Raw genomic sequence first — 17,528 nt, 5'->3', positions numbered from 1 at the left:
AGAGACCGGAACTCTCGCGCGAGGAAAAGGAGGAAGGCGATTGGCTGCGGCCGCTTCTGTGTGTTTCGACTGTCTTCCGGCTCGGTGTCAATCCGCCGCGGTCGCCGAGAGCAGTTTTTTGAGTCCAGTCGTCTGTTTTCAAGGTAACGTCGGACCGCTTTGGGCCCTAGACCCCGACGGCCTGTCCCCGGCGGCGGTCGGAGAGTGGGGAGGGTGGCGTGTGCGGCACGGTAGCCTCTGCGAGGGGGCAGCACGCACTCAGGCCGTTCTGTCCCCTCCCCGCAGGCACCATGTTCCTGACCGCTGTCGTGCGCGGCAGCCGGATCCCCGGGAAGCAGTGGATCGGGAAACACCGCAGGCCGCGGAAGGTGACCTGGGGGATGAAGCAGGGCATGATACGGAGGCTGGAGATCGAGGCGGAGAACGAGTACTGGCTGAGCATGCCGTACATGACCCGAGAGCAGGAGTTCAACCATTCCGCCGCCCGCAGGCGAGAGAACTTCGAGGCCATCAAGTTAGCGCAGGTGTCCAAGTTTCCGCCGCACAGGTTCGTCGCGGACCAGCTCAGCCATCTCAACGTGTCCAAGAAGTGGTCCTGAGCCTGCCCCAGGCTCCACCGACCTAGAACTGCCTCCCTCCCGCACGCCGGGAGCCCCCCCCCACCTCCCGCACCCCGGGTGTAAGCCTCGAGTCAGGCACACAGGACCCCTATGGTAGGGGACTCGTAGGCCGTCGCCTCGGGACCCCGCACTCCGGTGGCTCTACTTCGGAAGAACTGGAAGAGTGGGTGGGGGGCTCTTAGGTTACCCGAACCACAGGGAAGCTGAAACCAAAATGCTCTGAAGGGAAGAGTCAATAAAATTACAAAATATTCGTTGTTCTGTGTTGAAAGATAAAATTTTGGGGAAGGGGTGGGAGAAGTGTAAACTGCAGCATTCGTTTTTACGAGATTTCAGGGGTTGTTTTTTTTTTAATAAACTAGGGTTTCTTAACTTTTGTGTGTTATGGATCCATTTGACAGTCTGGTGAAACTTATGGACTCGTCAGGATGTTCTTAAATGCGTAAAATACAAGTTTTGCAGAGAAAGCTAATTATCCTGAAATGCAGTTATCAAAATATTAAAAAACAGGCTTAAGGACCCCCACGGTTAAGAAGCCCTGGTCTAACTAAGCATAAAAAGAAAACCAGGGAATTGAATTCTTTGAGGTGACTAGAATTGTTTTTGGAAATTATTCTTACTGAAGGTTTGACTATCTGGAAATCGATGAATCTTGGTGAAAAATTGAAACTAATATAAGATTGTAAGAGAATGATTAGTCTGTCAGTTGTTCTAATTCATTTAGAAGGATGGGTCTGGATGTCACCTCAGTAAATTTCAGCGACTCCCTCTTAGGAGGATCTATAGAATTTCAATATAATCACATAATTTCTAGCATTTAAATCGCCATACAACCTGGTCCTGGCCTATCTTTACACTGCTAGAGTTGGGGTTGGGTTCTTGGGTTCAATGCTGCCACTGCTTTAACAACACCCGACCTTAATGAAGTCACTTATCTCAGTTTTAGGTTCCTCATTTGTAAAAAGAAGGGAGTTGGAGAACAGCGAATTGGCAAAGTGGTAATCCAAAGCCACTGGCCATGGCTGAACTTGGCCTGGACAAAATGGCTTTGCACCTGTTTTGTGAGATTTTCCTCACCTCTTAAATATGTGATTCAACGGTGGTAATAATCAGTACTATATGAGACAAATGGTGATTAAGTATTCTAGTCTCTTAAGTTAGTATAGATATTACATAACTTGTTTTTTTTTTTTTTTAGTGAGGCAATTGGGGTTAAGTGACTTGCCCAGGGTCACACAGCTATTACGTGTTAAGTGTCTGAAGTTGGATTTGAACTCAGGTACTCCTGACTCCAGGGCAGGTGCTCTATCCACTGCACCACCTAGCTGCCCCCACATCACTTGTTCTTTATGTATTCTGAATATTTTTTAGCGGCTTAAACCAATGCAGTAACTTGTTTGTTTTTTTTTTGTGGGGCAGTGAGGGTTAAATGACTTACCCAGGGTCACACAGCTAGTTGTGTGTCAAGTGACTGAGGCTGGATTTAAACTCAGGTCCTCCTGAATCCAGGCCGGTGCTTTATCCACTGTGCTACCTACCTGCCCTCAGTAACTTGTCTCTTGACCATTGTCACTCTCCATTGTGGTTACATGTTCAACCAAGGGTCATGTGTTGGCTTTGTTGTGATGTCCCTTTTTAAAAGGTGCATCGTGGTTAATCACAACAATAGAAATAATGTCTTCTAAGCTGAAAGAACCAATCAGCATTGAGACTCAGGGTCAGAGCATTCTGTGACAATATGTGACAGTCTGGGCCAGATCACCAAGCTGCCTGGGTGCCAGTCACATTTGATGATTCTGTCACTGTCACTAAATGCTCATGTGTATGATTTATTGGTAACTGTTTCAATGTACTCTTTCTCTGTACCATCTGCAGTATGCTCTGAGGGTACAATGGGAGGAGGCTGTAGGGGTATAAAACTACCCAGATCCCTATACTCCGGGTCTTTCAGGTCCTACCCCTGACTGACTGGCTTTATTGTGAGACAGGTACCCTCTCTATTTTCTACAGCTTGGAGACTGCTACTTCTTTTCTTCATCGGACTTAGAAATTTTCGTGACACTTGCCAGTGCCTTTTTAGTATTGTATCCCCAAACTTCTTCATAACTGACTTAATGGATGGCAAGTTTTAAAGAAAACTGTAAAAGATTTTTATTAAGAATATATATTTACTGTATTGTTTCAACATTTCTCGTGGCATTTTCGAGCTGGCTAATTTGTATAAAACAATTGTAAATAGCAAAGGTTTATATTCCAGTGGAGTTTTTGGATGGTGTACAAGTAAGTGCCTTTGGGGTGTTGGGAAGACTAATGAAATGTTTATGGCTTTTTCCACATCTGGTAATTAATTTGTGGTCCTTTCTCACCTCCCATCCCCCTGAAAAAAAAAGGAGTTGGACTAGAGCATCTCTATGTTCCCTTCCTGCAGTCTATGATCTATCAAGTAGAATAGTGTATAGAAGCAAAGGAAGGAATTCCAGGAGGGAAGGTTATTAATTATCAAATGGTAACAGGAAAGCCAAGGCAGTTGAGAATCTGGGAATTGAGATGATTGGTGTCTATAAAGTGATAAGGCCAAAAGGTTAAGTAGGGGGTCATGAGGAAATAAAAGCAGAGTCCTGTATTTTCACATCTGGTAGAAATTAGGAATAGAACTAGAATTATTTGTTAAAGATTTAAACAAGCGAGCATATTCATTCTTATTTTACTTTCCAATTTGCTTTTTTCTTACATGAATTCATATTTTATTACCACTAAAAAATGAAAACTTCAATTTGTAGTATGGTCTAGAAAGAAAAACTTTGGATTTAGAATCAGGAGACCTAGAAATATCTAGTTTCTATCTTCTTTTAACCTATTCCTCCTCAAAAGTGTTTTACTTCTGACTGTCCCCTCCCTCCCCCACTCTGCACTCCCTTTTTTCACCCTTCCCTCCTTATCCTCTTCCCCTTCTAGCAGTATCTAGCATCTGTGACAGTGGACAAGTTGTATAAGCTCTCTGTGGCTGTTTTTTAATCTGTTATTTGGGGGTAATACTTTTTCTTCATCTAGTTTATAGTGTTGTGAGGAAATCACTAAACCTGAAAATGCATAAATGTGAGCCATTATTAGAGTTCTTAGCATCGTGAAAATCTTACAACAAAATCCTAACTAGATAACAATTATTTGGGTTTTTAGTTAGTGTTTTCTTGGCATGACACAGCTAGTAAATGTCCAAGACTGGATTTGAGTTTAGGAAGATGGAAGTCTTACTGATGCCAGGCCTGGAATTTTTTCCACTGTACCACCTGTAGCTGCCCACAATAGACACTTGACACTAGCTTTGTGACCCTGGGCAAGTCATTTAACCCTCATTGTCCTGCAAAAAAACAAAAACAAAAACAAAAATCTTTTTTTGAACTCAGGTCCTCCTGAATCCCACATTTATGTATCACTTGAAGGTCTGCAAAGTGATTTCTATGTTATCTCATTTGATCTTCACAACCTACAAGGTGGGTGCTGTTATCCCCATTTTACAGATGAAGAAGCTGATGCAGTCATCACTTGAGTATCCTTTCTTAAGATACAGTGCTACTGAGGGCAGCTAGGCGGCGCATTGGATAAAGGACCAGCCCTGGATTCAGGAGGACCTGAGTTCAAATGTGACCTCAGACACTTACTTGACACTAGCTGTGACCCTGGGCAAGTCACAACCCTCATTGCCCCCCCCCCCCAAAATACAATGCTACTTTGTTCTTTCTCCCTGTGCTGTTCAACCTGCTTTTTTTTTTTTTAAATAAAGTATTCCAATCCAGATCCAGTCAATCTGTCTCCATTCTACCCTTCTAGACTTATTTCACATTAATCCATTTCATTCCCTCTGTTTCAGCCAAATTGGATTACTTGGTGTTCTCTGAATTTGGCATTCATTTCTCACTGGCTTACCTTTCTCCATGGCAGGTATGTACTGTTTCACCTTTACTTCAGAATCCTCAGCTTCCTCCAAGATTCATCTCAGGTGCCATTTCTTATGGGAAGCCCTTCCTGATCAACTTAGTTATTAGAGCTCTTTCCCTTCTCAAATTGTATTTATCTACTGCTTTCAGTAGAATGTATGTTCCTTGAGAGGTGGTGATGTTCACTGTCACATGCTGCAGTGTCAGGACCTCTATGCAGGTTTTCTGATTCTAAGCTCAGTGCTCTTTTTTTTTTTTTTTTTGCCACATAATAACAAACAAAACATGGCAGTCGAGCTTTAAGGGATGAACAGGGAAATGAGATCTTGTAGTTTTCTTTTATTCTTTAGCCATTGGGGGAGGGAGGGGAAAAAACTCGAAACTTTCCATTTTTTTCCTTCTGAAGTTAATGAGTCTACATATTACAGTTATCCCTTTCCTATTGTAACTTTCTCATTGTGGTTTTGATACATTGCAAGTCAGCATAAGAAATGGGAATTTGGAGGGAGTTTTGTGGAAGTCACGACAACATTCGAAGGCCAGCAGACAACATAGAAAAAGTTTAGAAACTAAGAAATGTATAAGATATACATATAGTATTGTATGATACTATTTTATCTTTTAATATAATGATAATTCAGATTTTTCTGGTATGAAGGGAGGGCCAAAAATTTTTATATGGATTTTCCAGAATGTGGGGAGAATATTCAGTAGTGATCAGCAAAATTGTTTATAGTTCCTTGTTCATAGTTGAATGTATTTTATTGTTCAAAAAAGTAAGATCTAGGCATAGTTCCTTTAAGATAGATATGGCCAAATTCCCACTGAGTTTGGTTCACAAAATGTTGGGCCCATCTTCCAGATTTTTGTACCTTTTAGCAGAGGAAACTGAGAAAGGGAAAAGAAGGACGTTTATCTAGAGGATAAATATGCATTTGATCTAGTGCAGGGCTTAAACCTTTTTCTATTCATGACCCCTTTTTGCTCCAGAAATTTTTATGTGACCCTGGGTATATAGGCATATAAAATAGGTGTACGTGGGGGCAGCTAGGTGGCGCAGTGGATAAAGCACTGGCCCTGGATTCAGGAGTACCTAAGTTCAAATCCAGCCTCAGACACTTGATACTTACTAGCTGTGTGACCCTGGGCAAGTCACTTAACCCCCATTGCCCTGAAAAAATAAAATAAAATAGGTATATGTAATCTTTTACTGTTGCCAAATTTGTGGGGTTGTTACCCACAGTTTAAAAGCTTCAATCTAGAATATCTAGAGGATAAATGAATAAGGGAACACTTTTCCAGGATGAATGGAAAACGCAAACTCATTGAGGGCAGGGATAATGTGTATAAACAAGAGTGTCTGTAAACTGGGGATAACCAAATTGCTTTCTCATAATAATTAGGAAGTTGCAGTTATCACTTTCCCCTTTATATCAATTATTGTGTCTTTCCTCTATTAAATGACAAACATTAAGCCTACAGAGTTTTGACTCTTTACTTATGTAAGTATACAGAATTTAAAATAAACATTTAATTTACATTATTTGGTAAAAGCCCAAAAAAGGTGAATACAACCTCTGGCAAATGAATGGTAGTAAGGTTTTGAGTATGGGTTCTCTGATGGTCTGCATACCTGTCGTCTCACTAAATTAAGAGAGGCTCCTCACAGGTTGGGCCTCTTGGTGATGAATTTTTTTCAGCCACAGAAATCTTCATACAACAGAAACATAATTACATGGGGGGGAGGGGGGTGTGTGTGTGAGGAGGAAATCCTCCATACTAATAAAACCATGGATCTTGTAAGTATTTATTTGTATTTTGGACAAAGACAATGTTAATATACTTAATTTTCTGGATTTCATCTTTATTTAGTTAATAAAGTTATCGAACATCATTTTTTGAAGAAAAAAAAGAAACTTAAAAATGTTTTAACTTCATGTTAATGTCTAAACAGCTCAAGAAGTTGAATGCAAATATTCAACATTAAGTAATGGTCCAATGTTACATTTGTGAAAAACTATACACATGACTTATGATACAAGTAAAAATATGAAGAAACCCAAAACAAAATGTATTTAAAATCTGTTTATATAAAAGCATTTCTTTTAAAAATCATTTCAAAATACAAGTGGCCATGTTTTCCTTTAAGTAGGAACAGTCTCATCTACAATCATATACAAATATAATAAACTTGACATATTTCATGGCTCTGTATGATCCATACAGACTTAAATACAGTTCTTTGCCTCTTTATGCAACACAATATAATAATGTAAGATGAAGTTATTAGAAAAATATGGACTTTTAAAAACTCATTTAGAATTCAGGTTGAAAAATACATAATCTAGATATGGAACATACGGATTTTATTTTTACATATTGTTCTAAAATCATAATGAAGTATTGGATATGGTCCTTATTCTGGCTAAAACGCAAAAATGTCATAAATTTAATACCACTTTAGAGTTAAATAATAGGTTATATGCTCTGCATGTATTTTGATGTACAGAATTTTATTCTGTGGCCTAGGCAAAAATGTAAACAGTAGAAATCTGCAGGACACTGTCAATTCTTAGGTCCTAGCAATTTAGAAATCCTAACACTAAGCCCTTAACACATCTGCTTTAGAGATTAGTGTGTAGAAATTCCAAATGTTTGATGGTCTAATAAGTGATGCTGTAAACATGGTCAAAATCAGCTACCTTGTGGAAACAAAATTCAAGTAACCATTGCATATTGGATTGAAAATGACAATGATCATTTGTGTTAATATGATCACTACATATGTAAAAATACATTAAAAGCAGACCCCCACATAAAGATGAACCTGGACTTTTGTAAACATGTTCAGCTGCTCTTTGGTTTCATGTAGTGATACTTATAGGATACTGTAGGTGCTGAATGTCTAGCTAAATTTAAGCTATATTGGTGAAACAACACTTTTCTAATTTGTTAACTGAAAATAACTACATCACTTGGAATTCAATTTTATTTTCTCCAATTAATGCTAATTTTTTCAAGTGTTCAAAGGAAAAAGTAGTTCTTTTGATTTTTAAACAGATGTTCATTTAAAAAATTTTGTCGTCTTGAAAATTGATTAATAGTATTAGTTAACAAACACCAGAACAAATATAGATGTAGCAGCCTTCCCCAAACCAGTCTCCTCACTGCCCCTGATTTCTTCAATACTGGGTCATCAGTAAACAGGCACATACTTAGTCAAATATTATTCTAGAATGGTGCTAATGTGTTGATAACAGACTGATAGACACTAAGATCAGATCATACATGCTGGTAAGTCAAATCCAAACTATACAGGCTTATAATAAGGGATTAGGGAAGAAGCTTAATGTGCTAGTTTTTCAAAGAATTAGGGAATTAAAGTAAAAGGATTTGGAAGAGATACCAAGCACCATTAAAGTACCTGTACAAGTCTGATGATGAAAAACATGCAGATCAATGAAAGGCCAAACAATGGACAGAAGCACCAGTAGATTATTTCTGATTACAATCAATTTACTCTATCTATAGATATCTAAAGTGAATGCTGTCAGATTAAATTAGTTGGTACATTTGACCGGAAATGAAGTTCCTTCCACCTCTTATTTAAGAATGATCCAAATCTGAACACAGCCTAATAAGACTGAAGAATAAAACTGGACATAAATTAATACTCTAGAGTTTGCAAACTGGATTTTTAAAGCTTATTTATTCCTTTTGTTCTCAGGGAAGAAGATAATTTCAAAAGCTGATTATTAGTTCAATAATTTTAAAATAAGGTAAGTCATCTGAAAAGTAAGGCCAGAATGTTCACTATTAGTGCTAAAATATGGAGTTAAATAAATATTAATGCTTGAACTGGTTAAGTCATTTTGGAAGCATTTACCAAACAACATATGTAGGCTCTATTTTTCTGGAGAGGGAGGTGGTGTGTGAGATAACTTTCTAACACCTATGTTTAAATAAATTGAGGCTTAATTTTTAAAACATTCATTACCAGAAAGACTGAGTTAGTTTTGACTCAGGAGCAGAGGGAGTACTTCAGATTCTAAACCTTGAAAAACAGCAGAAACTATTCCTATGCTATTTCCATTTAACAAATACATGTTGTATATTAATGAAGATTAACCCACAACCTGTATGTTCTTAGATTTTAAAACACATACTTCCTCCCCTAAAATGTTTTTATTCAAACAACATTCAAAACTAGATTTCATTTCTTAGGAAGTGGGGAATATTGTGTTGAACTGGTAATGTACTACACAATTTATATTCTCTATTTCCTGAGGTCAGCCAGTTTCCATTTCATTAATGGAACAGAATAATTTCCCTTAATAATTTTCTCCTTTAAATGGAATTTAAATGACACTAAAACACACTTTCAATGTACTGTATTCTAAAAAAATTTAGGGAAAATGTCACTGCCCTGCCCTGCCCTAATTTACTTATGCCTTGGTCCTCTATTCACTAAGTGTTCCCCCTATTACTAAAAGGACATAAGAATCTTCATGCAGCAAATGTACTTCAGAGTTTCCCTGCTTGTACAAAATCCCCTGAATATCTCCAAAAAGCAGAATGAGGCTAAAATATCCTTTTAGCTCCACACTGCCAGGTTTCCATTGAGCCCCAGTCACATGCTACTCTGCATGGCATATGACTAGGACCTATGAATGTTGGCTAAATTTAATGATTGTAGTCAGGTATTTGAATTCCTTCTCAGTGGTACTTCACAACCACCAATAAAAAAGGCCTTTTTAAAAAAATTATAACAGTATAAAACTATTTAAAAACTTGCAAATGCCCAGTATAAAAAGCAAGAATTCTCTGTAACTGGACTCCTTATATACAGTACAAATCTTCAAGAGGAATGCTATTCTTACTAATGAATTTCAACCATGTATAGAGCTGCCTATACCTGTACCTGTACCTATTTCCTATATCAGAATTCTATTTGCTTGTTTTTTCTGGAGTATCAGTTTTTATATATACTAAGATAACTGTGATGTTATTCATGCTTTTAGAAAATTATACACTAAGCTAAACATCTGGTATGATAAAACATAGTATTGCATTTTATGAAGTAATTATTTAAAAAAAAGTCAAGTCACTTTTGGAGCAGGATAAGTCAGTGTTGCATAAACACACATTTAAGGTTCTTAAGGCATCTGTCTTATTTCCTGCTCAGCAGTAATGTTTATGAGCATCAACTTATCTGTACAGAGACTTCATTTTCATACATCTTATGTAATATTTGATTCGTTTCATTCCACTGATCAGTTCTTCCAAATAAAATAAAAAAGAATTCAAGCAGAATATGTTGCATAAACCTATTAAAACACAAATGATTGGTACTTGATTAAAAATTTGACTTTATATTTTATTAAAATATATGAGTAGTCAGGTTCTGAAGATGGGCCTGAAGCTAGGTCTTCTGACTTCACATCTGGTGCTCTCTTCACTATACCACACTGCCTCTTAGGAAACACACCCGAATGACACGTTAGATAAACAATCACCTTATTCTTAAAAATAGGGGCTCCCACTTATTAGCCATACATACATACATATATAGAGACAGTCTTGAAAAGAGAAGAGGAAAGGAGAAGGGAGAACGTGGAAGAAAGACAGAGACAGAGATACACAGAGAGAGAAAAAAAGAGAAAGATTCTATACCTCTCTCAGGACTCAGTCTAATGCGTAAACAAATTTCATTGCAAGAAATTATTACTTATGTCTGACAAATGTTTTTGGTTGCAGTTTAAACTAATTTCCTTAAATTCTTTCTTCTGGGAACATGAGGGGCAGTTAGCACCCTTTATATATTATATATATCTGAGTAAAAGTAAGCTGCCCTAGAGCCTTATATCTTTTCCACATTAAATATTACCACCCCTTATCGATCTCATTGCTCATAATTCTTTGGCTCTTTTTTTTCTTCTCTAATTGTGACTAAGATAAAAAAGGGCAAAAATGATTTGTTAAATAATTAATAAATCATTTTTCTTTTTTCTTAAACAAATAAAGATCTTAATTCTGTCTATATAAAACTAAATTATCAGTTTTATTAATCAGTTAGGAAATTTCGAGGACTGAGCTGCTAGGAACAATGAAGAGGTGAAACTCAGCCAAATGCTCAGGCTGGTCTACTGCTCACATAGGCAGCAGCAATGGTATTGTTAATATAAGCAAACTTTATTTTTTTAGTTTGCAGTTTTTTATTATAACAGAGATGCTATACATATTTTTGTTCCTTAGGCCCTTTTTCTTTGATCTCTTTGGGTTGTAAACATAGTAGTGGTATGGCTGAATAAAATTATATATATAAAACTTTTTTTGTGATTTAAAAAGCCACCATTTTTGTGATTACAAAATATGCATACAAATTCATTTCTATAATAAAAAAAATTGTCTTTATGTTAATCTTACCTTACTCTCATTCAAATGTTAACAGACCATCAACTTTCTATTGAAACTGCAACCTGGTTCTTTATCCCTAAAAGCAGATTGCCACAAGAAAAAAAAGTTACTCCATTTTGAAACTAGAAGGTAGACTTCAAAAAAAAAATAATACAGTAATCACCCTGTTTATATGGCATCCTCAGCTGTTCAGCCGCTAAACCCAGAAATAAGCAATAGCATCACATTTTTGCTAACAGTTGTGAAAATGCAAGCTACATTTAGAGATACTGCCACTTAGACCATTCAAGTCCATAAGATGGTGATGCTTCCCCATAAATTTAAAACAAATGATGTAGTGGGCAGGACAAAGCTGACAATTCAGAAGGCAAGCTTATATAAGGGTTTAAGTAAATTTCAAGATACATTCTAAGGTTAGTACATACTCAACCAGAACCATTACAAATTATTCCCCTCCCAGCCCTGTTCCAGACTTTCTCTGGACTTAAACTCATACCCCGCCTCTATGGCTGGCCCCTCCCAAAACTCTGCTCAGCACCTGTGACCTCCTAGACCTGGATCACCTAGTATGTCTACAATGCATTTGCCCTGCTTATCCCTCAAGTCACACTTGCCCTCTCCCATTGGTGAACCACTTGTAAAGCCTCCATTTTGGGGAAGGTCCCAGGAGAGTCTGCCTTCATTCCCCTTCTGGTCTCATTTTTTTCCAAGAGGGGCTGGTTCACCTCCCAGCCTGGTGGGCCTTGGCTCCCAGAGGCTCATCATGGATATGCCTCACTTTGTGCACAAAGGTTCAGTTCTATATAGCTCCCAGACTCAAGCAATTTACTGGTCTCAGCCTCCCCAGTAGCAGAGACTATAAATGTGTGCCACCACTCCTTGCTCAGTCTTTTCAATAATAATTTTGTTCATTTTACAATAAGAGCTCATCATATAATAATAATTTTTGCACCCACTTAAAAACTACTATATTTTACCTATAGCACACCTAATTATTAAATCATACCTAATCTAAGAAAACAACATAAATTTATGTATGTATATGTGTGTGTATGTATGTATGTATGTATGTATGTATGTATAGGAAGAGTTTTCAGCTTAAATCTGCAGGAAGACTTTGGGATACATATTTTTAGAATAGAATAGAATAAATATGTAATACCTGATCTGACATCTTGTTCTGATCCAGTGGCCAACAAGAAATTTTTTGATTCACTAAGTGGCCCAACAGGAAAGCTTTGAGTTGATCCAGAACTGAAAAGAACAACAAATAATATATTTAATCATTTAAGATTCACCAATGGTACTTCATAAATTTGGTAGCAATTTGGAATATCTGTCTAGAATTGGGAAGACATGTTACTACCATCAGAAGTTTCCTTTCCCCTCCTGTATTATTTATCTTATTCAACTCTGGGATAATAGTCCGCCAGTCAACAAACATTTATTAAGTATCAATTATGCACCAGATAGTAGGTTAAGTTCTGGGGATATTAAAAAAGAAAAAAAAGCAAAAGATAGTCCCTGCCTTCAAGGACTTTACAATTGAACTGGTAGACACTTAATGGAAAGGGGGGGCAGGGAGGAGCTGGACATGAGTCATTAAATCAGACTATAGAAGTTTTAAAGACTTTCCCAGTAGCCTACATTCTGGTTTAAATTCATGAATATATTATACAACATAGCAGGGAGAGGCAACCTCATCATCTGAGACAGGGCAGAAAGCATCTGAATAATATGAGGAGGAGGGCAAAAAAGGGAGCTCTTGGAGAATAGTTTCAAATTTTTTCTGTAAAATATGAGGCAAGGTTTAGTTTTGAGAGGATGGGGGAGGAAGAGTAATGGGAGGTCTTTAGAGGAATCAAAAGGCTTACAAGAGCTGCTCTGGTGAGTGGAAATTGTGATTCAGTTACAGAAGTGTAAAAGAATTGCCTTGCAGCAGTAAAGACCCAGGTGAAGTCATGTAACATAAATTTGTAGTGGATCTGCTCAGCACAGTGATTTTTCTATAGCTTCTTTTGATGTCTTGGGCAAAAGCCATAACCACTCAAAAGAATTTAACAATGTAAACATGAAAACTAAGTGGCTGAAGGATGCCTTCTACCTGGGTTGTCCAGATTATGATAGGCAAGTTAGATGGATAACTTGTAGAGGTTATTTGTACATATAAAGATGCTGTGGATAGATGATGCAAACAGACAATGAATTAGGCCTAGGATTAAACAGGAGGGAGAAGAGCTGGTTGTGTTGCCTTTGGGAAATTGCAAAGCTGGTTTCAAGGCCCCACACTTTCCCAAAAGGGTCATTTTAAAAAATACCAATATTCTGCCAACATTGTAGTATGGATGTAAATCACAGAATATGACACTCTCCGAAGAATTAAAAATCCTTATCACTAAAGTGTCAGCAGACTGAACATAAAACAAATAAGAAACTACAAAGTAAAAACAAAGGAAGAGATAATAAATGTGTAAACAAAAAAGAAATGGGCTGGCAGTGTGGGCATAGTGGGCAATAACTGAAGGAGAACCCATATGCTCTACTGTCAACCTCAAATTGTTATGAGAAAGCGAGGAAGGTCTCCTGAGTGCTGGGTACAACTGCTGAGTCTGTGTTCTAGGAGAACATGGACACGTTTCACATAAGGCCCTCTTTATTTTTCACCAGGCTGTAATCTGGACTTCTCCATCAAGTCCCAGAAAGCTCTTCATCTTAGAAGATCACTTAATCCCTGGAACTCATACCTCAGAAATATGCCTCAGCTCTTGTGGCCCCAACCTCTGATTGAATGGCTCCTCCTACAATCTCATTTATTTCTCACCAGGCTATACCCTGGATTTCTCTCTATTATGCAACCCCCCCACCCCCAGACCTATGCTATCTATCCCTTCTTTAGTTCCCTTTTATACATCATCTTTCCCATTAGAATGCAAGCTCTTTGATGGCAGGGACTTTCTTTTTGCTTGTATTTTGTATTCTCAGTGTTTAGCTCAGTGCCAGGCACATAGTAAGCATTTAATAAATGACTGTTGACTGACAGGTAAGGCAGGCAGGGACAGGTTCTACCTGCATTATTAGAGGAAACAATCACATCAATGAGATAGCAGATTAATGAGTATTTGGGTACCAGAACACCTGGAACGGCCAGATAGAGATGGAGATGCTTTTTGAGCAGTTTTGAAAAAAGGGATGTTTAGCAGACAGAGTATTCTGGTTATTGTGTCTTCTAATACCTAGTTAGGCTGGGCTGGATATCAGAGCCCAGAGACAGCAGCTGCATTAGTTTACATACTCTGGCTTAAAGAGAACTACTATCCACACCAAGAACTAACACGTTCTAAACTTGTTTAAGTGTGACGATTAACCGAAAAAGTTTGTAAAGGCTATGTCTGAATAGAGAGAAGAGGATTTCCCCTGCTAAAAGGGTGGTGAGAATCAACAACAGTCAAGTGGAGGGCATGTTCCTGTGGTACAGATGGTCCTGAATGGACCAGTAACACTGAAGCCAGAAATTCAGAGTTGTGAGTTACCCGAAGTACAAGAGCTTTCTTCCCTCATGTGCTTCCATAAGAGATTCTTATAAGGGAAGCCAACTCTTCATCAGACTTATTGAGCACAGTGGTAGAGTATGAGGTGAGTTTGCAGGAACAGTGTGATATATTTTATTAATTATGCATTTACTTTAGTATATTGGTCATTCATGTAATCATGATTCAGCTGCCTTCTCCCTCTGCCCCTAAGGGCCCCCTTCTATCATTGGTCTGTTCCTTCTAGAACCTTCTCTTTGAGGAGAGGCCCAGACCAGTTATCCTTTACTCTCAAGACTTTGCCACCATGCCCCCACACAGGTACTCTCCTCCTCCCTTTCTCCTACTTGCTCTCCCTTTCCAGCTCCTTTTTATGTATAGTCTTCCCTCATTAGAATCTAAGCTCTTAGAGGGCAGGGACAATCGTTTTTTGCTAAATTTGTATCCCCTGAGCTTGGCACAATGCTTGGTATATATTAAGTGCTTAACAAAATGCCTGTTGACATTACTATCTGTAATATTATGATTTCTTTTACATTATTAAGTAAATGGTTGTATTTATTGATGTCATTATTGTGAGTGGATGATCGTGTAACTATCAGGCACTATGCGGATACATTTCCCTGTGTGGTTGTATAGTTAAAAAACACATTGGAAAGGGGCCTCAAAGTAGGGAAAATGAATTTCTCCTCAACAGGCTGACCTCTAAGACCCTGAGAGAGTTTGAATGTAACTGTGTGGTGGTGGCCTGACTCTGGGAATTCAGAACTGTTACTGAGAGGAATTTAGAGTGAATAGGTCAAACCCAGAGAGAAGCAAGTAGAGTATCTCCTGTGCTTAGATGAAAGGTGTGAGAACCCTATACAATATGGGTAGCAATTAGACCCTACTTGTAGTACAAATAAGGTCACTAGTGGTACAGGTGGAAGACCCTATCATATAAGAACCTCCATTATCTGAATTACATTTAAATAAAATTTTGACTATATTCCACGGTTTAAAGGAGCAGAGCGACCCCCCTCACTGCCCAGAGAAGTTAGGTGATTTGTGTAAGGTCACATGGGTAATAAGTGGTAAAGCTAGTATTTGAACTCAGGTCTTCTGACTAAATCCAACAGTCTTTCCTATCATACCACACTGAAGTACAACATCAAAAAACAAGTCAAAAATCTAAACCGGTCCTCAGTCCTTCATGGCTCCCTTTGCTTTGCAGTGATGTGGCCCAGAGGTAGAAATAGGTGCTAAGAATCATAGTGATTAGACTGTATTCTATAAACTTTAATCTGATGGCTGGTTGTCAAAATGTGAGATCCTTGCTCAGGGATTCATGAGTGAATACTGCTTGAGAAGCTAAATCAAATCAAGCTTGACATTCTTGCTCTCAAAGAATCCAGAGGAAGGAAGCTGTAGTTAAATAGAAGGATGGGCCACAGATATTCCTAGGAGAGGCAGAGACATCAGTTGGTTATACTATAAATCTAGAGGATGTACAAGAAAGGATATTGTAAGGGAGAGCTGGCCATCTCATGTTATGGTACTGAATTTAAGTACAACTTGCAAAAAAGACTGTTCAGAAAATAATTATACTTTGGGCAAAATATCTTTTGCTTAAGTTGAAGAGGTAGAGAAATTCTATGAAGAACTTGATAAGACCCTTCAAATTCTATCAACAAACACTATCACTCTTGGTGACTTGAAAGCCATGATGAGAAAAGCTGAGGACCAAGAGGAATATAAAGGAAAGTGTTTCATGAAAAGTGAGGCCAAATACTTAACAGATTACACAGAAGCCTCACGTATTTATAGAATAAGCACAATTTTGAGAAAAGAATTAGCGAGTGCCAAGCACAAATAGAACAGCAAAAAATACCCTCCCCCAAACCTACCCAGATATTTTACAAATATGAAACAATGTGTTATTCTACTGATATGGAAGTTATTCTTAGATTAGGTGTCTGTGCAAGCTCTACCAACTTACAAGGCAAAGATCAAAATTGGTAAAAAGCAAGAAGATTAATAATAAAAAAAAGATGGCATACAACTGAAGCAGTGCAGTCCTCAAACTACTTAAGCAAATAATCAGTTGGGAAATCAGAAACCTCGTTGACATGGATTACAATAATTTTACATAGAATCTTAATGGTTGTAAATGCTCTGCCACAGAATAAAGACCAAAAGAACCCACAGAGTTCCTTAGTCAGCAAACATTTGCCCTACTTGCCAAGCGAAGATGGACAAAGTTAACACTAGTTTAGAATAGAAATTAATTTTGAAAAATCTTCAGAAAAAAAAAAAAGGATGATGGTCAGTTATGAGCTGTGTTGCCTTATAAAGCAGAAGAAAGTAAAAACCAGTTTAAAGAAAGCTTGCCCAGAGACCCAAATAAGCAAAGTCATTCCAGGGCATCTAAGCATGAAAACGGGAGGACAAAAAATAGAAAGAAAAATGCAAAACAGATGTATAAATGACTATTAACCAAACAATTATTAAACATTTAATATGTTTCAGAAACTGTGCTAAATGCTAGGGAAGCAAAGAAAAGAACCAGCTGTCATCTTCAAGCCACTTAGAGTCTAAACAGACTACAGAATATAGTCTATTCACTATTTTGTTTTTTTGTTTCATCTTCTGTTTTTTTTTCCTTTTGTTCTGATTTTCTCACAACATGACTGATGTGGAAATACGTTTAACAGGATTGTAATGTACAACCTATATGTATCTGACTGCTTTCTGGCTTTGGGAAGGGAGAAGAGAGAAAAATTTGGAACTCAAAATCTTACTAAAATGAATGTTGAAAACTATCTTTATGTGTAATTGGAAAAAAATAAAACAAAATACTATTTTTAAAAAAGCATCTAGTCTAACAAACTGTGTTTACCATCAAGAAGAGTGGGATCACCACACTTGGACCCTAACATCACAGTGCCAGGTGTGTTTACATGAAGGTAGAAATGGCTCCAAAGAGAACGAAGATGGAAAAAACAGTTGTACTGGACCAACTGTATATAGAGTACATCCCTTCTGAAGAG

The 17,528-nt window shown here is 37.8% G+C and overlaps 2 protein-coding genes across 4 annotated transcripts in view; one reads left to right on the top strand and one right to left on the bottom strand.

The window, feature by feature from the left end:
- The first annotated feature begins 15 nt into the window (after nt 1-15).
- On the top strand, nt 16-877 carry MRPL57 (mitochondrial ribosomal protein L57). The gene is made up of 2 exons (XM_043997924.1): nt 16-143; nt 286-877. Exon 2 carries the CDS (start codon nt 291-293, stop codon nt 597-599), a length of 309 nt encoding a protein of 102 aa, XP_043853859.1. The 5' UTR covers nt 16-143; nt 286-290; the 3' UTR covers nt 600-877.
- A 5,521-nt stretch (nt 878-6,398) lies between these two features.
- ZDHHC20 (zinc finger DHHC-type palmitoyltransferase 20) overlaps nt 6,399-17,528 on the bottom strand; it is a 92,191-nt gene continuing 81,061 nt past the window's right edge. For 2 of the 3 annotated variants that reach the window (XM_043995915.1, XM_043995917.1), the window contains 3 exons: nt 12,135-12,226; nt 10,982-11,048; nt 6,399-9,882 (listed from right to left, as the gene is read on the bottom strand). In XM_043995915.1, coding sequence (XP_043851850.1) covers nt 11,011-11,048; nt 12,135-12,226 — 130 coding nt within the window. In that variant the 3' untranslated portion in view covers nt 6,399-9,882; nt 10,982-11,010. The other variant, XM_043995916.1, reaches the window with a different exon arrangement.

This window comes from Dromiciops gliroides, chromosome 3 (genome assembly GCF_019393635.1).
Source record: "Dromiciops gliroides isolate mDroGli1 chromosome 3, mDroGli1.pri, whole genome shotgun sequence".
NCBI lineage: Eukaryota > Metazoa > Chordata > Mammalia > Microbiotheria > Microbiotheriidae > Dromiciops > Dromiciops gliroides.
Note: the sequence above shows the minus strand (reverse complement) of the source record. Positions and strands in the feature narration are given on the sequence as shown.

Bases quoted from the DNA above. Each gene is read 5' to 3' on its own strand.
- MRPL57 (XM_043997924.1), top strand. From the start codon at position 291: ATGTTCCTGACCGCTGTCGTGCGCGGCAGCCGGATCCCCGGGAAGCAG.